Here is a 22,822-nt window from a genome sequence, read left to right as displayed (position 1 = left end):
ACAAGAGTAAAAACAAACCATAAACAGTCAGGGAAACCTTTTTCTTGCTTTCACCAGCTTGATTGATAGCTATACAAGTGTATTCACCACCATCGGATACCTTGGCCCGAATAATTTGTAGAGTTCGACCACCTGTAGGCAAATAGAATGAAATTGTAGAGCTGTGTACAGGTTGTTCTAACAACTATTTTACCAATCAGATAAATAGCAACATATAGCCTTTCTTTTAGAGTAAAATTTATAGAGAAGCATTCCTATTTAAAATAAAATGATCAGTTTTCTTTGATCTTTCCTTTATTATTCACCTACTTTCTTATAAAGGAAGAGTTTTTCTCTCCAGCATCCAAACATGGATAGTAAAACTGTCTGATACAGGTTCTAGTGAGCAAACAGCAATTGTACTATGTCAAAATAAGTGTTTCCTGAGTTTAAATTTCCCACAATGCCGAGGTGACTCTATCTATCTATCTATCTATCTATCTGTCTATCTAGTCTATCATCTATCCTCAAGGAACTTTAGGATTGACTAAAAACATCCAGCAGATAATGAAAGTACTATTTACCATCTACCACTTGGTATTACTAGGCCGTTCTAAGCTGTTCTCTAAATTTTGTAATTTCTTGAAGGAGACCTTGTTATTTGTACATTCCCACTAAAAGCAGAAAAGTCTACACAGTCTTACTACCTTAAGGACCCAAATGGGCAAAGAGAGGCATTTACTGTGAACAAATAAAGCATGACAAAAGTTTGGAAAGAGACTAATTTGCAATGCCATTTGTATTAAAATAAGGAAAGATGAGAAAATTTTGTCTACTTTATAATAAGCAGTTTCTTACCAGGCACAATGAGAGCATTTGTGTTCAGCTTGATGGGCTGTTCATTCTTGAGCCAGCTGAGGTCGGGAGGTGGGAAGCCAGAGACCTCACAGGTCAAAGAGATGAAATTGTTCACCACAACAGTAAGATTTTCAGTTTTAGGACCAATGACACTTGGAGGAACTATAATAGTGAACATGTTAAAAGTGAAAGCTGATGTTATCAGCAACATATATTCCCATTTACTAAGAATAAATCTAAACACTGTACTCTGCTAAAGGACTGAGGTAATGATTCTGTTCATTATCTAGCTGGCTGTCTTCTTAGAATTCCCTAGTGCCTTCATCAAACTCACGTAGGAGTTTATTTTTCTCAGTTGAAAGAAAGCACCAGAATTTTCAGAGACAGAATTATTCTGCATTTTATTTGTAAAACATAGTTGACAATTCCTAAGATGATTTTGTCAATGTACAAAGGAGACCTAATGTGCTTTTTATTAAGTATATTAAAATAATCTTGTTTTTAATATTTTATTTTTATAATATTAAAGAGACAGGAGATGGTGGGTTTTTTAGGAGATGGTGGGCAGGGATCTAGAGTCAGGTTAGACTCTGGCCTTTGGAAGGGAGAGCAATGCTTTTCTATTTCAACAAGAGGGATGAAAGAAATGGCAGGAACAGATGTGGTCAGTGCTCTCAATTTGATGGTAGGAATTTGAGGTGATTTCTAGAATATTCTTTCTCTGTTCTTTGCAAAAGAGAAGGTGAAGGCATTCTTATTTACTGAGAGAAAGTGAGCAGGGGCTGTTATGAACTGAATGTTTATGTCCCTGCAAATTTGTATATTGAAGCCCTAAGTCCCAGTGTGGCTGTATTTGAAGATGAGGCCTTTAAGGAAGTAATTAAGGTCAAATAATGCCTTAGGATTAGTGTCCTTTAAGAGCCACCAGAGGACTTACTCTCTCCCTCACCAAACATGCTCAGAAGAAAGGCTATGTGAGGCCATGTGAAGACAAAGCAGCTGTCTGCAAGCCAGGTGGAGAGCCTTCTCCAGAAACCAAACCCTGTCTGTACCTTGATCTTGGACTTTCTAGCCACCAGAACTTTGAGAAAATAAATTCATGTTCTTAAGCCGCACAGTCTCTGCTCTTGTTAAAGCAGCTGGAGAAGACCAAGACAGAGGCCAATTGATATTTCTGAGGAGAGCATGAAGGTTTAAGAGAACCACTACAGTGCAGAGAGAAAACGACGAGCCGCAAGCAGCATGGAGGGCTCAGTTCAAGCTGGTACTATGAACTTACAATGACATCAATGTTCCTGACTTCAAGATTTCCTTCAGCCATACTGAGCTACCTAAGTGCAGGTAGAGTACAGATGTGGAATTTAGTGAGAGGCAGAAGCAGCTAAGTATAAAACTTATGGAATCAGGCCGCCTGCATTAAAATCCTGGTGCGGCATTTGCAAGCTGTGTAACTTTGAGCATGTTACTTAATCTCACTGAGCCTCGCCTTTTTCAGCTCCAAGAGAGGCATAAAATGGAGCAAGCACATATGGTTATTGAGATAATGAAGTGAAATAACACATATAAGACACTTGGCACAACACTTGGTAGGTTTCAAGTAGTTTTTTTGTCCTTGTTATATGCAGATTTGAGCTTTTACTGAGCAAGAGTGATGAGAAGACTTGGACTAAGTAATTGAAATGCTGTTCCATAAAAATTAAGCTGCCTATGAAGGAAAGTGAAAAGAGCTAAAACCTGAGATGCCAACAGACTGAAGGTTAGAGTACAAAAGAGAGAAGCATAGTTATGGAGGGAGATAACAAATGGTATTGTTTTAAGTAAAAATAATTTATACTCTTTATGCTCAAATGAATTTTCCAATATTTAAATAATGAGTTCCTGATTACAGTCAGGAACTCAAGACATGATTAACTGGTGAAACAAAAAACACATTCCTTAACTCCAATCCTTAGTTAAAACATTAGTGATTACTATTACTTCCTCACAAGTCACTGTCCCACTTCAGGTGCTTCTACTGCACATTGCTAAGAGGCAATGATTATGCAGAAAATATAATAAACATGCAGAAAACATTTATTTAGCAACTATCACAACTATAGACACCATTCTAGGTTTACAGAGAGCAAGGTAAGTAAGAGATGGCCATCTGCCTAGAGCACTTATAATAAAGTTATGGGTTAGAGGCAAAGATACAGATCTATAAAGATAACACAAGGCAACATATGGAACTGCTATAATTGGGGTATTTACAAGATGCTTTTTGTCATAGGGAAGCAAAAATGAATTTTGCCTTGAGCAATCAGTCAGGAAAACTAATCAGTATTTTATTTTCCAATATTTACTCTACTGCACTTTACAGATTAGAATGTGTGCTTTCACAATGATTATGTTTGTTTAATTCATTCTTCCTGAGAATTCATAACACATGTGTTCCTGCTCTGGTCAGGTTTATCCATTCAAAACACTTCAAAGATACTTATTAAGCCTCTACAGTGTGTTACTCAATGTGCTAAGTACTGGGATTAAAAAGATAAAAGTGTTTCAAATATCTGTTACACAAACACCAAATACTGCTAGATACCAATACTCCCTACATATAATGCCAATGAAGTTTATCATGCTACATAAAAGTCCTTTTGAAGGCAGACATTCTTCTTGACATTTCAAATTTCAGTTATTTCCAAAATGAGCTAGAATTTTATGTGTGTATTACCTATGTAAAGGAGATCTTTTATAATGATTGTTCACCATTTCCAATTTAATTTTCTGGAAGCATCAGCATCTCACAAAATAAAACTACTCTTTTGCAGTACTCAACTACTTTTTTTTTTTTAGCAAAAAAAAAATGGTATTTATGGAGTGTCTAGCAGGTATTTAAAAGAGTTTGATGAATAAATTAGGTGTGCTGGTATGTCTAGCATGTATTTAAGTTTTATGAATGAATTAGGTGGTTTTAAAGGAATTATTTAACTCCACAAAGTGACTTTTTCTTCTCGAGTATATTAGGTACTAGAGGACATAGCTCAGCATGAATTCTGCACTTAAGGACAGAAACCAGTTACAATCAGGACTAGTAGATAGATTTTTATGAGTAGAAGACCCATATTTGCTTCTAACTTTATAAGCTTGTAATCACTGACATTTTAAATTCTGATTTTCCTTTCAAATATGCAGGAGTAATTATTTTCTTTTGAGGGATTGAAGTAATAAAAAAAAAACTGTCTTCCTGGAAGTTTTATACTTTATCAATCCTACTGGCTGTAGTGGAACGAGAGAAGAGAGGGGATTGAATGAGTCCAGGTTCCTCACATTGCTTAAATTAAAAAATACAAAATAAGCCTACATAATCTAAAACAGAATTTTTCTGCTTTTTCAAGCATACCCTACCGGATGGTTTTGGAACTGAACTCTTACCATGAACATTGAGGTTAAAATATTTTTTGGCACTCCCAGCTGTGTTTTCAGCAACACACACATACCTGCCGATGTCTATTATTTGAGTATTCAGAATCTAAGGGAAAAATAAAGAAATTCCAGCTGAAATTTTGAATAAAGCAATTTGTCATATTTGTTTTAATAATATATATTCTTTCAGATAGACATAAAAAATGTTGTATATACTAGTGCTGACACTAGCTTTTATTAGGTAAATCAAACACATATTTATTTACTAAGATTTCTAGTCAGGAAAGGTAATTCTATACATATTTGTGGTATATTGACTTGAAAAAATATCCCGAATTATTCTCTCATTTCCTTCTCTCTGGCTCTGGCACTGTGACTTTGACACCCTGCCCATCAGGAAGTAGAATTTGTGTTGGTCTTGGGACTCGCCTTGGTCAACAGAACGTGATGGAAGTGACTGTCATTTCAAAACCGAGGCCTGTTCACTTTTGCTCACTCTTCTGGAACCCTGCCACCACCATGTGAGGAAGCCAGGGTTAGTCTGCTGGAAGGGTGGAGATTATGTGGGGCGGAATCAGTACAGTTATTGCAACTGAGGCCCCAGATATATGTGCGAGCCCAGCCACGACTGCATCCACAAGAGTATCTAGCAAACCAGCAGGCTTGTGAGCTAAATCAATGCTTATTGTTTCAAGGCATTAAGTTTTGGATGGTTTGTTTTATGCAGCTAATGTAACAGTTATGTCTTCTTCATTTTGTTACACAGAAATTTCTATCCATCTATATATCTTTTGGACTTGGACACAGAACCATGGAAGTATTTTGGTAGAGGCTGTATGACTATCACATAGAAATAGTCACAATATTTAGAAGATACTTTGAAAATCCAAGGTTATTTATAGGTAATAAACCTCATTCTTTTTTAAATAAGGAACTCCATGAGGTGACCTATGTTGGATACACTGATGGTTATGCTTAGATTGAGCCAATAGAATATTATTTATTTTGCTCAAGAAGTAATTATCAAATTGTATCCTAACAAAATAACTTGTGTTATTTCTACAAGTGCCTTTCTTTCAGGATATGTGAAAAGAATGTAGACACATCATTGGTAAACAGCAATCCAGGATATGTATATGATTTTCACAATTTTTATTATTATCAACTGTTCGGCAATATACAAATTTAAAACTATAGGGAACTTTCCATCATTTAGAATTTTACCACCAGAAATATGTAATGGAAAGGACTGCAATAATGATTTGTTTATAATATGATTTTTATCACAAAGGCCATATTGTGGTCAATTGAGGGGTGTGTGTGTGTGTGTGTGTGTGTGTGTGTGTGTGTGGAACATTTCCGGAAAAATCCACATAAAACTATTAACAGTAGTAACAGAATGAGGAGGAAGAGTTTTATTTTATATACCTTTGATCATTGGTTATTTTTACAAATATAATGATTACAAGCTAATAAAAATTATTGTTAAAGGTCAAAAAAGACAATTATTACTACAAAATACAAAGTCAAGTAGCTCTTTTAAAATTAGGTCTTTAATTTACCTGCAGAATTCTTCCACTAGATAGAAGTTTATGATGGTCATCTGCTAGCAAGGGCTGTCCATCTTTCTGCCAGGAATTCCTTGGTGCTGGGCTGCCGCTGGATAAACACTCCATCAGCGCGCTCTTGTTCACCAGCACAGTGACCTCTTCAGGGAAATCACTATTTGCTCCCTTGATAATTGGTGGCACTAACAAAGGATTGCAACAAAGGGATAATAATGGGCAACAGTCTGTTCTAAATTATTCTAAATTTCTGACAGCTTTAAAAAATTTGAGATAATAATAGAGAAGTAAAACTTGAAGGAAAAACCGTGATCCCAAGGTAACATTTTACACTAATAGATTAGGGTGGTGAAAACAGTATTTGAATTTGGCTTTATTTTCTTCCCTTTCTTCACTTATGCTAAACGAATCCCTCAGATAGTATCATTCCCATTTAGCCCAATCTCGATTCCCCAATATATCTTTTAATTCTCTCTCAACCCCTTCCACTACACCTTCTGGGTTTTCAAGCATACATATAAGAAGCATCTGTATAAACAGATACTGAAGTCCATACGGTTAACCAGAGAATACAGATAAATTACATCTTTTAAAGTGTATTTGAAATGTTCAGATTTGGCCTCATTTATAAGGGCATTGCCTGGGCGATTCCAAGTGTGTTTCCCAGCCTCAGCACCAGTGGTATCAGCATCAGCATCACCTGGGAGCTTGGTTAGAAATGCAAATTCTTGGGCCACAACCAACTTCAATAGGCATCTCCAAGGAGGGGCCAATAAATCTGTGTCTTAACAAGCTCTCCAGGTGATCTTTACGTATGCTAAAGTTTGAGAAGTCCCACTCTAGATTTTTCTACATGTGTTCATTTTTGTTTAAAACAATACTATAGAATCCAGTTACACATTAGTTATGAAAATCATATATTACCCAAAGAATTTTAAAAATGACAATGTTAAGTGACTAGGGACACATGCTGGCTAATTTGGTAAATGTAGAAATTGATTTTTAAAATAATCATTTTTGTTTTGAAAGCTTGGTTATTTCCTCCCCACTTTTAAAATATACTGTATCTGTAGCAATCAGTAAAGACTGCAAGTTTGATGTAGATGCAATCTTGTGGTATCTGGGCTTCCAACAACCAAACTGAAAGTCTGTAAAGAAAATACTCAATGCTACAAAGCACATAATAGAATTTCAGTGTTATTTTGAAGGCATACTTTCACATTCAAAGCTACATGATTGATTTTACTATACTTCCGATAATATAAAATGTATACTTTGAACTGCAGATTGATAAACTTGAGTTTTAGATGAAAAAATCACTACCCAACATCAAGAAAACTAATCAAGAGCTGAAGCATTAGGAGGCGCTAGGAGGTGCACTGCGGGTTCAGCCATGGACATGCAGAGGCCCCCACCTCAGCTGTTCGCGTGACCTGTTCCTCCAGCTGCCACACCCTACCTGTTGGGTTATACCACTCAGAATTGTTCTCAGTGGCCCCCCTCCCGCCACACCTAGGAGATGAGCAGCAGACATGAAACAGCCCTAATTCAGCATGTGGGGGCCAGTTAATTTTTCTTGCTTTGTTCCACCTTCTAACTTTAAAATCTCCAATGTGCTTGTTAACTTCCTAATTGAAAATAACAGCCTGAGGCACGAACATCTACCCTTGACCATCCAATCCCATAGTTCCATTTCAATTTCGCTGAACCGCAGTCTTTCCCTGCCTACATTATCAACTCCTTCTACTCACCCTAAATGAAACTCTTTCCAAGTTTAGGTCTGTAAGGTACACAGATGTATGTTGGTCAAGGAATAGGCTGAGGCAGACATCCAGGCCTGCATGACTCAGCAGGATCGGCGTGCAGGCGCACACCTCCACTCATTATATAATCTGCCTGTGTAAGTTCATACTTGGCTGTGAGCCACTATTGTCTGCAGAAGGTATAACTGCCCTGCTGACACTGTGCATGGGGCTCAGTTCAGCATGGCATGGCTTGTCTTGACATGGCTTGCATATGCCTTGAGAGAAACACTACTAAGGAATAGTCAGTCTCCTTGAAGGTGGGCAGGGGGAAGCCAGGAACCGGCTTGTCCCCAGAGAGAAAGTGTTAAGTTACTAACACTGCAAGGGAGAGCTGGCCTTGCAGGCCTGCCATACAGCTGTGCATAGGAGCCAGATGCTGAGAGGAGCCGCAGAGTCAGAGCAAACAGCCAAGATAAAGGCGGACAGGGTAAGAGAACCAGTGTGAAAGAGCTGCTAACTACAACTACATTTCACCTGCCTCAGCATCCCCCACCCCACACTGAGAGTGTTCTTTCCACTATCTTGCCCATTCATTCTCTCCTCTAGGACCTCAGTTGGGGCTGGAACCTGACCCCAAGCAGGACGTATGGCATAGCTGAGAACCTGACAAGGTTACATTAAGCCAGGTGGTCCAAGATATTCCTTCACTGTCTTTGACAATGTCAGCACTGATTTTCAATTGTCTTCTCTCTTTTCCTTGCAACTATCTCATGAACTTTAAAATCTATGTTAACTGTAATGTCACTTATCTTTTCCTTTAAAGGAACAATACTTCTTCAAATCTCTGTTCATGAATTCAGATGGTGATCTGGTTCAAGGATGGACATTGGAGCTAGACTTTATCAATTAGAACATTACAACCCCTTGTTCTCTGTGATTGGTTCCAGATGGATACCTGATTCATACTTGGCCAATTAAAACCATGGAAATTCAATTCTAGGACTTCAATTGTAAATACTAGGAGAAAAAAACTTTCATTTGAATGTGGAACTAGGAGGATGCAAGCCTAGAACTGCTAGAGGCCACCTTGCTATCCAAAGGGATTCCCCTACCTTAGAGCCATTAATAAAGAAAAGCAGAGTCGAGAGAGGTAAAGTGTGGTTGACCTCTTTTGCACCACAGAAGTCAGACATGACTGTAGCCAGCTCTAGTTTGAGACGTTTTGGATTCATAAGTCAATGAATTATCTTTTTTTTTGTTTCAGTCTGTTTCTTAATACTTCAAGAGTCCTGACTTATGTGCTGTCAATTGGTAGATGATAATTACCTCCTTGGGGGAACTATCCATTTCTGATCATCTTTATAGTCTCAAAAGTGCTTAGTGTAACATCTTGCAAACATTCGTTCCTCAAAAATACTTTTCAGTAAAAGAACAAACAATAAACAAAAGAAAACAAACTCACAGAGAACACGAACGTCATAGTGCAGGGAGTCTTCTCCAGCCTCATTCACAGCCACACATGTGTATCTCCCAGCATCTTCCACTTTAGCCCGAGGAATCTGCAACACTCGCCCTCCTACAAATAAGATCCCACTATGTTTACTCCTCTAATCTTAAAGTGAACACAGCTGTAAACAGAGATACACATTTTCAGGTCTAATGACTGCTTACATTTTCCTGCAAGGTTCCTGTTTCATCCAACGGTTCAGTTTTAATTCCAGATACCACTTTTATAACAAACACTACATTATTAAAAAGTGGCCCAACATATGAATCAGATTTCCTGAGAAATGAATAGCTCATGTAGATTTTCCTAGAAGGGGGACTGCTGCTCTATGTGCTTCATCATGTTTCCTAATGAATGTTACTATGTAGCGACTTCTTGCTTTTACAGTTTTGAGCACTTTTAATAGATGTTTACGCCATTTGCTATAAGTACTTGTTTGAGAAAGCAATATCCAAGGATGTAAAAGTATAAAGTGTACTATTATACTCGTGTTCTTATGAGGATAGCTGTGTATTTTTAACCTTGTCATGTAGATATAATTTCAAATTTAGAGAAAAGTTGCAATAAGTATATAAAGACTTTTACCCATGTTTACTAATGATTTGTATTTCACTCCCATTGCCTTCTCTCTCTCTGTCATATGTATATAATCTTTTTCTGAACCATTCAAGAGTAAGATGGAGACATGGTGTCCTTTCAACCCTAAAATACTCATAAATCCATATTTCATAACAACAAGGATAATCCTTTATATAACCACATTACATGATTAAAAACAGAAAACTTAAAATCAAAACAAAACTACTATTGAATCCACAGTCCATGTTCAAATTTCACTATTATAATGAAATGTTTTCATTATAATGTTGTTGCAATAATGCTTTTTATAGCCATTTTCCCCAAACCCAGACCTAATTTAGGATCACATATTAGAGTTGCCATGTTTACCTAGTCTCTTTTCATTTTTGTAGATATTCTTTTATTTAATTGGGGTCAAATTTACATTTAGTTACTTAATGCGCTGATCTTCAGTGTATAATTTGATGAATTTTGACAAGCCCTGTATATCTGAATGCTTGTTAAAATTAAATAGAAGCCTTGAAAATAACATTCCATAACAATTTAAATGTCTTTTCTAACAATAAACCAGGTAATGACTTAAATATTTGAAACTAATAATCTTTCCTATTTATTTATAAGTGCATTTAATAAATGTAGTAATGATCTATAAATATATATTAGCATTTATGTTAATAATATATATAAACCAAACTGATGATCTTATTGCATTAATAGAGAAATGGAGGCACAAGGAAGCCAAAGAACTTTGTTGATAGAGTGAAGGTGTAGAAGATCTGAAAACATACTAAGCTATTCTCTCCTATTGTCTAATTCTCAACCAAGACATTTCTAGATTGAAGCTATGTGGATGCCAGCAGCATTCGGTAGCCTACCTGCCAGTTAAATTACTTGGCCGGAGACCCAACCAACTCAATTTGTCTAATAAATGAGAGGAAACACATTTGGCAGATAGTCAGCTTTTCACCCTGTTGGTAGCAATCTTTACCTGGCAAAATCAATACTTTATCACTGGAGGTCAGAGCGTGGCCATCTTTGTACCATGTCAGCGTAGGAGGGGGAGCAGCATTTGTCTCACAGTAAAGAGAAATGGGATTGTTGATGATCACATCTTTGGCTTCACCACTCCTGCCGGTATCTAGCATGTTTCCTATTTCCCAGAGTTTCTGAAAACTTGGAGGAACTATGGAGGAAAGGCATTACATTCTGGTCACATATGATTGCTAGTGTCAATCCCTTAAACAAAGATCTTGGCTGTGTTTTCACAAGATTTGTAAATGCAATAAATTAGACAATGTGAAAATAATTTCAAGTGCTTACACAACTACCAACTCTAGCCCTTAGCCAAAAACGCAGTAGACAGAAGTCAGGGCTGATTCTCATGAGGAAGAACAAGAAATATGAGGCTCAGTGTGCTGTGCTCATGCTTTGCTCTCCCTGTTAAAGGGCTCTGGCACTTAGACAACAAGGGGCTCACTCTCAGGAAGGAGCATTGCTAAATAATACACAGCAGGAAAGACTAATTTTGAGAAGCCATTAAAAAATACTGGCTTAATTGAGAGCATTTCACAGTGATTTGGCTTACTAAGAAGGCTAAATAAATTATGCAATCAGGATTAAAAATTCCATTAACAAAAATAATAGGACATTTTCCTACTTTTCTGGGGACAAGTATGAACTTTTTGGAAGGAAATTTGCCTGCATATCAAAAGCATTAAAGGAGTACAAAACATAAAGCTTATCACAGAGAAAAGCACATAGCATTTAACTTAGAATTTCCACTCTTAGCAAATTATGAAAAATCAAAGATGTACAAAAGGTTTATGTATAAAGATGTTCAGTGTCACGTTATTTATGAGTGGTGAAAGCTTAGAAACAACTCAGACATTCAACAGTAGGAGTCTGTGCAAATAAATATTTTTTGGATATTTAACTGGTGAAACATAATTATTCAAGATCATGTCAAATAGCAACATCAATTGTAACAATAAACAACAATTATAGCAGGCATCATTTCTCAATCGTTTTGCTAGGAGCTTTATATACTTTTATCTCATTTAGTATTCACTGCAATTCTATAAGAAAGTCATGTTAAAAATGAGGAAACAGTCTTAAAATTTAGGTAACTACCAAGTCACAAAGCTTTTAGGAGCCATAATCATCATTCAGTTCCAAGTCTTTTTTGTTTTGTTGTTTGATTGTTTTTATTTTTACATTTATTTACTTATTTATTGCAACTTTTATTTTATGTTCATGAGGTAGATATGCTGGTTTGTTACATGGGTAAATTGCATGTTGTGGGGGTTTGGTGTACACATTATTTCATCACCCAGGTAATATGCCCAGTAGTGGACAGGTAGTTTTCATTATTCTGAATTCTGTACTGTACTACTTTTCTGCCTTCCACCTAAATGCTACTTTTAAAACTTCATTATACAGAGTTAAGGAAATGCTAATGTAACAGAGAAATCTATACTGTGTGACCCCAACTTTGTAAATGAAGTATACATTTTAAAAGATCAGAAGGAAACATATAAAAATAACAGAGGCAATCCTGAATGATGGGATTATTTCCTTCTTCAATTCTCAAGTCTGAATTTTTAATCATGAATTTATATTATTGTCAATAGAAAAAAAACACTGTTAAATAAGCCAAATCTTTTTTCTGTTACTTTGAAAAATCATGTAAATTACATTATATACAAGAAGGATACTAGTATTACCTTGTATATTCACATCAAAATCCAACTCATCTTCACCTGCAATGTTAGATGCTACACAAGTATATCGTCCGGTGTCTGATATTTGAGCCTCCTTTATTTGAAGTGTGTGTCCACTCGAAGCAATATTAACATGATCATCGGATTTAAGAGGCTGTGATTCAATTATAACAATGTTAACATTAAGTGCTGTAGTGAATCCTCTAAGAGGCCACGCAGTTGATAGCTTTTGTGATTTTTTAAAATAAATGACAATAAAATTATATGCAAAACATTCAAGACAATAGTTTAATCAAATTAATTGATTTACTTTGATTAAACCCATTATTTTTGACTAACTAAATTTTTATTTATTGAAAATTTCAGCTGTTATAATCTACATTTGTACCAGGTATTTGTGCATGATGCATTTATCCAGTTTTTATGATAAAAATGTGTTCTTAGTTACCATATTTATTCATGTTGGAAAAATTTTTTTCTAGCTGATCTCATGTAATATTTAAAAAGCATGTATTTTATAATTTTAAGGAAAATGTTAGAATTTCTTTATGAAAGATTGGCTACATTAGTAAAATCTGATTTGATCTAAATTACTTTTATTCATTCAGAAATTTTACTTTATAAATAAAAAATTTTAATCTAAAATATTTATATTATGATGTTTTATTGAAATTATTACTTTAAAGTAGGATACCTAACTTACATATATTTGTATTATGATGTTTTATTGATGACATTACCTACAGTTAACGGAATATTTCCCATCTTCTCAACATTTTCAGTTATACTAAATTCCCCTTCATTCATTGAAAATTTTAGCTCCAGGCTCACTGTCATTCCTTCTAGGGATACTCTTCTCATAACTTTGTGATTTCAACACCCACATAGATAATCATCCAATACTGTGTTCTCTTAGCTCCTTGATCTCCTTCCTTTAATTTTCTTCTCCCCTACCCTTTCTCAGCCACTAAATAGGAGAGTCATACCTAGACCTTATAATTACCAAGAACTGAACTCCTTCATAATCTCAGTTTCAAGCTGTTATTTTCTGACTACCACTTTCTAATTTTCTGTTATTACAAATTTTCTCTAAGTTTTTTTATGCCATGGGGGCCCCACAATCCACTGACCTTGCAATCCTTTGGCTTTCAGTCTCCTCCTGACCTCTATTCCCTTTTTACCCAGAGAAGTTTTGTCATGATAATCGTTCCTTGTGTAAACCCTGAGCTCCCTTGCTTCCTTTCCCTTTATTTTACTACTCTGGCAAAACCCTAACTGGTTAAAATCAGTTTCTGCCCATTCTGAGAATGTGCTGGTCTACTCAAGGACATCCCTCCAGCAACTGTGTCTTCTCTCCCCAATATCACCATTAACTTATTTCTTTCCACTGGATGATTCCAACCTAAAAAAGCAAAACCAGAAACTTCTCTTGCTGCAGCCCATCTTTACATTTTCCACTGCCCTTTGTAGCCAAATGATTTAAAAATGTTTTCTATGCTTGTGTTCTCTAATTACTTTCCTTCAGTTTTTTCCTTCCATTATTTCTTGATATATTCCAATCAGACTTTCACTATTTCTTCTTGATCAAAAATTCTTTGTCAAGGTCACCAATGACATTCATGTTGCTAAATTTGTTGGCAAATTCTAACTACTTATTTTACCTGATGAGTATCATTTAACACAGTTTAACATGTCCTCATTTTGAAATATCATTTTCACTTACCTCTTGGGACACTACGCTCCCTGCTCCCCAACCTTTAAATATAGGAGCACCCTGGGGCTTAATCCTTAAGCCCCTTCACTTTCTACATACTCTCACTTATCTTGGACTCATCTTTGATCTCCTTCCTACACACCCTACACATCCTGCTACCACCTTGGTCCAAGTAATCACCATCTCTCTTTTGGTGGAGATGCAATTTCAATAGCCATTGCAATAACTTCATAATTGGACCTTTCCTTTATTTTCCAAGTACGGAAAGAAATGCAATCTGTTTAAAACCTTAAGTTGCTGTCGTATCATTCTTGTGTTCAAAATTTCCCAGCTGGCTTTCCATCAGAATAAAGGCCAACTGGCGCACAGGGTGGTATGATGACTAATGGTTTTCCATTAGTCTTCTGCTCACACACCTTCTGTTCCAATCACTGTGCTTCAGCCCAAATGCCTCAGGGCCTTTGCCCTTACTGTGCTCTCTACTTTGTAATATTTTCCCCTCTATTATTTTATGTTTACTTCCTTCACTTTCTTTGGGTTCCTGCACCTTATCAGTGAGGCCTTCTCTATTTAAGTAAGAGATCACACTCTACACACTTGGTTTCCTTCTCTCATACTGAGTTTTCTCCACGATATCTTCCCCTCCTGACACATTATATGTCTTGTTAATTTGTTTAGTTTTTGCCTTCCTAAACTTCACATAAGCGGAGAATTGTGTTTGTTTCTTTCATAGCTGTATCCCCTACATCTAAAACAGAGTCTGACAAATAGTAGATGCTCAACAAATAATTCATAATGCAATTAATCTATTAACATTATATTACTTATATAAAAGTAGCATAATTTAAATTTTCTATGCTTAAAGAAAAACTTGAGAGTATTAATAAAAAAAGTCAAGATTCTATCAAAACTTATTGTGGCCAAAAGTTTGCCCAGTTTTTAATGTATGTCAATATTTTTTGTGTTTCTTCTTGAAAACACTACTTCATTTCAGTAGTGCTGCTTATCTGAAGACTGAAATAACACAAGAAAAAATATGGAAAATAAAATTTTAAATAGCACTTTTTGTTCACATTCTAGGAGACTAATTGCAAACCCTGAAAAATCTAGCAGTGTAAAGCATCATGGGTCAATTTCAGAGCCTGGACTTGAAGCTGTAATTTAACTCTTTATAATGAAATTTTCAAAAACAAGACCAAATGCCTTATTTCTTAGTGCACTTTTAGTCTTTATCCAAGTTTTAATATGTGTATGTGTTTGTATACATGTGAGCATATGTGGTAACTATAAAAAATAAAAAGAGCTTTAGAAAAAAATTAAAAACATTATTTCAAAGGAGAAATGGATTATTTGCTTCCAAGTAAATTCATATAGAATTGATATTGTACTATGAAGTGTGCTTGTAGTCAGAAAAGAAACTATAAACAGAGCATGGTGGGCATTCTATATTTTCTCTTTTGCAATGGCTTCCAGATGAAATTTGCTTATTTTATAAAGGTTGACTTTTTTCCTAGCTGCCAGTATTGCAAAAGTCATCTGGGATCTGAAAAAATAAAGCTATATCTTTCCCGCATCTTAAATCATGACTATGATCTGAACTTCTACAACTGGAATTTAGCTGACCATTTGGTTGATTATGTGTAAAGCAGGACGAACAGCAGCTTAACTGGTTCACATCTGTATTAAGTACAGTGTTAACAGCAGCTTAAAAATCTATTTTGGTCTAAGATCAACAGCACATATGTCTTTAAAACATGCATAAAATGAGAAATATGGATGTGTGATCTGAAAGTCAGATCACAGAACTGAAGGATCTGTCTTTTATTTAAAGTTTCTCTGTTCCCAGTTAACTGTACTGGGCCCTTCATCATCTTTTTTAGCATTTTAAAAATCTTGGAACATTAAAAAATATTATCTTTTATGAAAGAGTTAAAGATTCTTGAAGAATATCTGAGTAACTTTAGTAAATTTAGTATCCATGTTACACTTGTCATTGTTACCCGAGATGGCACCATTTATGTGTTGCTTCTTTACCAAGTTACTCATTCTGTAAAACCACAGAATAACAACAGCAACAAAACAAAACAAAACAAAAAACCTGTTTCCCTAACTTCTCCAGTGGGAGGGTGGCCAGATTTTCATTAACAACTGCTAATCCACATAAAAATAATTATGCAAACTTGCCAGTGAAGGAATAATGCTAAAACTGTTGAACATCGTTCAGGTTGGTTGGTTTTTTTTTTTTTAAGTTTTTACATTGCAGGTGCATGGAATTTCCCAGTTTTAAGATCATACTGATTCTCTGAGTCACTTGTGTCTATTTTATTATTTCTTTTTAATTGACCATTTTAGTCTTTAAGAAATCATCAGCAAATGAAAAAAGTTGTGACTGGCCTGTCCATCCTTGTACCAGCTGAGGGAAGCAGAAGGAATTGCATAAGCTTCACATTCCAAGGTCAGGGTGTTGTTTACTTTGATCTTCACTTCTTTAGGGGAAAGACCTGGCCCCAGAAGGTCCCCTTTATTGATTATGGGTGGAACTGCATAAAATAAATATTAAAGAGTTAGACATTGGTTCTTTTCAATACATGGAAAACCACAGAAATCACACTGAGGATTACTTATCAAGAAAACAAGGAAATAACAGAGGCATTCTATGCTGATCTTTCATTAAGTATCTACATTAACATCTTATGAAACAGTGTTCAAATAAAAGATGAAACAGGAAATCTATATCTCCTTTCATCATTATCATACTGCCAATAAAGATAATGGCCTTTACAGAGCAGTTAGTTTCATTGGTTCCAGGTCCACAGACATAGTCTGAACATGACCCATAAAGTGTATTTTATTGGTCATTAAGGGTACCAAGTCAAAGAACAAAGATAATCAGAAAGATACTTTTCCTTTCCAAACACAAAAGCAAAATCCTGAAATGTGAGTCCTATTAATGGCAGTGTTAGCTTTGCCTTTTATTTATAGGTCCATGTACACAGGAATAGCTCAAAGTCACTAATGATCTCATCTTGGGCTATTGATTAGAATATGCATCTAACAACAGTTTTATACATGAAAGTACTATACTTCAACCCAGAGGGTAATTCAGAAAGAAAAACAGAGAAACTTAAGGAAATGCCACTGACAAAGAGTCCAACAAGAGTAACAAGCAGATTTAGTAGGCTCTTCACATCTTTCATCAACTGAGGCCATAGACACAGTGCTTAATTCAACTTCCATCCTTAATAAAGTAAGCTGCACAAACAAGTCTTTAATGAAGAGTATAAATAATTATGAACCCATAATGAAAAACAGGATTGAAAAAGGTAGAAAAGCTGGGGAAGCTATGAAACGCAGTATTCTTTCAAAACTTACTGTACACCTTCACTTCATAGTGCTTTATCATTTCCCCAGCCTCATTCGTGGCTACACAAGAATATCTTCCAGCACTGTCCTCCTGTGCATTGAGGATCTGTAGAGTTCTGCCTCCTGAAAAATCATGGGACATCAAAGAGTCTCTAAAATCACAGTGACACAGGAGTACACACAAGCTATCGGGGGGTATATGTCTTCTTGTTAACATATTTCTTCTTACATATGCCAATTCTGTGATGGACATGCAAGATAAACTACAATACTGATGGTCACTGCATGGTATCTGAGTACAGCTGCTGAGTACCCAGTGGTGCTCTGGAGTGATGACTCTCAAGCTCATTCGGACCTCCCATGCCTTTGTGTACCACTCCAGCTAAGGTCCTTATTTCAACCTCTTCATAACTAGGTTTCTGCCTTAATCATCTTTTCTTCTCACCTACCTAGCCTACAGGAGAAATTAATGGTGCTGAAGCAAAGTTTTTATTTTGGTACTGTCCTCTTTGAACATCTTCAAAGGTTCTCAACTGACCAACATATAAAGTAAAAACTCTTTAACTCAGGCACTCAAAACATGACTCCAGCTTTTCTTGCTGACCTTATTTCCTGCCCCTCTGCCAACACACACACACACACACACACACACACACTATTTCTACTCAAGCTTCGGGTGGGGAGTGAGAATTCTATTGCACAGGGCTAGGACATTCTCACTTTGTACTTTTCCCACACTGGTTACCCTGATGGATCTGAAACCTCTCCTAACTCATTTCCAATCAACTAAATTCTAGAATTTTCTTTAAAGTCTGGTCCAAGTTATGACTCAGAAACAAAGCTTTTTCTGACCACTTCAGCCCACAGTGGCCATTTTTAAATTTGAATTCTTATAAAACTCACTGCCCAGTTATCATACCCCCTGACTATTCAGTATCCATGGTTTTTCACAGATTCATATTCTTAATCAGCTCTTTGTGTGTATTATCTCTCCTCCACATAAGACTGTCAGTCTCTTAAAGCGAGTGACAATCCTTTTTATTTCTATTTGCATATCTATTTACATGTAGTAAAGAGGAACATATTCTCTCACTTTATTAGCTCTCCTTCAAAGTTCAATTCAATCAGAAATGAATTTCTACCATTTTTGGCATTCACATTAGAATGTATTTTAGCAGTTAATCACACTGTGGCATTTATTTATTTGCCTCTTAATTTAGGTATTTTTCTGATCTTTTAAAAGTAATTTTCAGTACTTTACAGGAGGGATCCCAATCCCCGAACCATGGACTGGTATCGGCCAGTAGCCTATTAGGAACTGGGCTGCAGAGAACATAACACAACCAACAACACAGGTGCTTTTATAAAAAGTAACCAATGACTCTGCTTTTCTAGAATAGTGGATGACGCAGATGCATCTTGGGCATCTGAAGCAAATGAATTACCTGGAAGAATACGAATATTTCGGTTAGATTCTAAAGGAGTTCCATCCTTAAACCAGGTGATGGTAGCTGGAGGATATGAATAAGCTTCACAGACCAAAGACGTGGGGCTGTTAAGGATGACAGTGACGTCTTCAGGGCTGCCATCACTGTCTACACCAGCAATTGTAGGAGATACTGAAAAATATGAAAATTTGATTGAAGAAATATATTTAGAAATTTGTACATTCATGCATTTCTAAATTTCCATGATATGTATTTGTATAATTTCATTCCCTAGCAGTTACACAAAACAAATTATTATTATTATTATTCTAAACAAAAGAGAGTGATCCTTCAAAAAACTCATAGGGTAATATAGGAGATGACACACAAAAAAGGAATCATAACACATGAAAAAGAATCATAATGTAGTAAGGGCAATAATGGGAATGTTAGTAAAAGGTAAACGGAGGTTTTTTGGAAATGAGTTAGCGTTCAGTCCAATTTGAGGTGTGTGGTATGAAGAGTCTCATTAGAGAAGACCTCTTAAAGGAGGAGGATTTGAAGTGAGCCTTAAAGGATCAGTGGTAATTAGCAGATGAAAGAAAAGAGACTAATAAGAGGAAACATATTGGGAGCACAGTAGTATTAAATTATAAGCCATGAGGGGCAAGCAGGGTATATTGAGAGGATGAATTCAAGTGGGTCAATACTGGAAGCAAGGATAACTGAAACAGGTACATTTGTTCCGTAAAAGATAATGAAGGACTGAACTAGAGCATTAAAGGAAGGTACAAAGTGGAAGGAGCAAGTAAAGACAGACAGAACATTCACTGACAGGACTTGATTATGGAATCTGGGGACTAAAGGAAACTGAAGTCAAATACAACCTCCAGTTTGCTTGCTTGGGAACCTAAACTTCAGAGAAGCGACATTAATGTAAAATGTAGAAAGATTTGCTTATTTAGGAAAGGAAAGCAGTTTGTTTAGTTCTGAATATCTTATATTTTAAGCGCTTATGAGAATTTCAGGTAGCAATGCCCAACAAGCAATTCTATATAAGAATCTGAACCTTGCAAGAAAGATCTGGATTATGGGCATATATTTTTAAAAGTCTCTTGTCTATAGAAGGTAATTAAACATCTGGGAATGAATTGTATTACTTGAAGCGAATAGCTAAAGTAACAAGAGCAATGAAGTAAGGACAGAATACTAGGGAACCCAGTGTTTAAGACGTGGCTCAAGTAAGCCTCCATAAGGGCAGAGAGAAGGAGCAAACGAAGGTGTGCAAGGATAACTGGGAAAGAACACTGTGAAGGAAAAAGAGATCAAAATGTACAAAACATTAAGACTGGGACTGCAAGATATTTGCTGGACCTAGCAAAAGGGAAGTGCTTGCCAGAGTAGTGTCAGCAGAGCCTGTTTTCAATAGGACAGCAAGTATAGATATCTGGCATGGTTAAAATATGAAGTGATGGAGACAGTAGAAGGTGCAGCTGCAAATAAGGCAGATGGTGGAAAGATAGAGGGTCAAGGGTGTAAGTACAAGGAGTAACTGTGAACAAGAAGGATAATTTATCCTCTGAGAAAAGAAAGGGTAACAGTACTGAATTTATGGCTGGGAAGATTGGAAGTTGCAAACACATGCACTTAAATAGCCTCTACTTTGTCAACTTGGTGGAAAAGAGCTATGATTCAGATGTAGATCCCTCAGTCTTCCATGGATGAATGAATGAACGAATATATATATATATATATATATATATATAATATAATATAAATATATAAAATATATATATATTTATATTCCATATAAATATATATATATTTAAAATAATGCAGCATTCATTTTTATTAAAAGCATTATTCATGAACACCTTTGTATTCATATAAAATTTTTGAAGATTTTATATTTCTGACAAAAAGCTGTAAAAAAAACAAAACCTTTAATTAATTCAACAAACAGATACTTTGAGTTTATACCCAGATTCTACCATAGATAGATGGGTAAATAGATCAATAGAGATATAACTATATTACTTATTCTTTATATATATATATATATATATAATACAGATATTATAAATATATATATATAAATACTTATTCATTGACACTTAAATAGTATCTGGTATTTGGATTTAATTTTTCTTGCACACATATCTCCCCTACTCAATTAGACAATAAGCTCCTCGAGGGCTGTGTTCAATATGTGAGGCTTCTATGTATGGTAGTATCTTTGTACTCCTTAAATGGTATAACCGATAACTATAAAAACAAACAAAAAACTATATAAATTTGCATACTCACATATAGGTCAGTTGATTTTAGTAGAATTATTTGATATTAAGAATCAAATACAATAAATTTAGGTGGTAAAAGTTTCAAAAAGTGAGCACAAGTTAAAAATCTATTTTAAAGTCTTTCCTGAGACATACGCAAGAACTGAATACACCAAAACACAGTTATTTCATCACTCATAGTCCACAAAGACTATAATATGGCCAATTTCCAATAATGACAAAGTCTCACAAAAAAAGGATAGAATATCTCAGGTTGAGACCCAATCATTGTTTACCTGCTTCTCTTTGACCAACATATCTTTATCTTTCACTGATTAAAGTCTATCTTGTTCAGAGTTGTGTTCCTAGCACAAAACACTGTGCCTAGAGCATAGTAGGCATTCCATACGTGATGAATGAATTTATAACTTAATTCAGGAAAGACAATAAATGTACACAAGCACTGGACCTCCTTACATGATGAAATTCTGTGATAGAAACATTATTTGAGCAGAGAAAGTAAATTTAGCCTACAGTCACATCAGATTCTTTAAGATATGAAGAAAAGCCCACACCTACCAAATACATTAAGACTGAAACTTCTGCTCTTGTCACCAGCTGGATTGGAAGCCAAACATGTATATCTTCCAGTGTGTGACACTTGGGCATTAGTAATTTGAAGGAAACGGCCACCAGACATAATGTGATGGGCTTCATCTTCTTGGAGGAGCTGCCCATCTTTGTGCCATGTAATTCCTGGCACTGGATTCCCTGTAAAAAGCCATTTCTGAGAATTGGCTAATAATTACATGTATACAATGGATAAACTGTGAAAGAGGAGGTTTTCACTCATTTGTCTTCCTATATATCCCCACTTCTAAAACACTGCAGAAACCATTCATTTAAAAATAACTATGCAAACTAACTTATTTTACAATAATAATTATGCAATGACTTTAAAAACATGCATAGATTATACATAATTTTCAAACGTAGGTTAGTGTTCATTTATATGTGAAATGATCTAAATTGACTTTTGTGTTTAAATTTATACCATTCTTTAGACTATTACAACTAAGTACTTTCATAGTAAAGTACAGTTTTAAAATAATGCAGCATTAATTTTTATTAAAAGTATTATTCATGAACACCTTTGCATTCATATAAAATTTTTGAAGATTTTATATTTCCGACAAAAAGCTGTAAAAATAAAAAAACCTTTAATTAATTCAACAAACAGATACTTTTGAGTTTATACCCGGATTCTACCATAGATAGATGGGTAAATAGATCAATAGAGATATAACTATATTACTTATTCTTTAATATTTACAGCCTCTAGAAAGAGAACCTGTATTTTTATTTTCAAATGAGATCTATGTTAAGTTTTAAAATTATTCAAATAATTTTTTTGAAATTTTAAAACCATAAAAGCAAGTCATGTTGGAAAGAGGGCTAGGATGATATACTAACTTGAAGAGGGGACGTTATAAAACATAGGCAATGGTTCTCTATGCAGCTGCTGGTAATTACTACATTATTTCTAGAAAAAAATTGACAGGTTAAGTAATAGTATATATCACACTCTTTATATCTGCCTTTCTTAAAATAGAAACAATCCCCCTCTGCTTATTTAAATTTATTACTCACATAAGGCAGGCAAACAATGAAGTAAGAATCT

At 35.3% G+C, this 22,822-nt stretch overlaps 1 protein-coding gene across 3 annotated transcripts in view; it reads right to left on the bottom strand.

The window, feature by feature from the left end:
* Positions 1-22,822, bottom strand: part of HMCN1 (hemicentin 1) — a 455,928-nt gene that overhangs the window by 104,160 nt on the left and 328,946 nt on the right. For all 3 annotated transcript variants that reach the window (XM_017524525.2, XM_017524527.2, XM_017524530.2), the window contains exons 49-59: positions 21,721-21,912; positions 18,881-19,054; positions 17,445-17,558; positions 16,467-16,612; positions 12,362-12,512; positions 10,627-10,821; positions 9,015-9,128; positions 5,805-5,992; positions 4,252-4,348; positions 838-999; positions 19-132 (exon numbers count right to left, since the gene is read on the bottom strand). In XM_017524525.2, coding sequence (XP_017380014.1) covers positions 19-132; positions 838-999; positions 4,252-4,348; positions 5,805-5,992; positions 9,015-9,128; positions 10,627-10,821; positions 12,362-12,512; positions 16,467-16,612; positions 17,445-17,558; positions 18,881-19,054; positions 21,721-21,912 — 1,647 coding nt within the window. The remainder of the gene's footprint in view (positions 1-18; positions 133-837; positions 1,000-4,251; positions 4,349-5,804; positions 5,993-9,014; positions 9,129-10,626; positions 10,822-12,361; positions 12,513-16,466; positions 16,613-17,444; positions 17,559-18,880; positions 19,055-21,720; positions 21,913-22,822) is intronic.

This window comes from Cebus imitator, unplaced genomic scaffold, assembly GCF_001604975.1.
Source record: "Cebus imitator isolate Cc_AM_T3 unplaced genomic scaffold, Cebus_imitator-1.0 Scaffold33, whole genome shotgun sequence".
Taxonomy (NCBI): Eukaryota; Metazoa; Chordata; class Mammalia; order Primates; family Cebidae; genus Cebus; species Cebus imitator.
The sequence above is the reverse complement of the archived record's forward strand: the minus strand, read 5'-3'. Positions and strand labels throughout refer to the sequence as shown.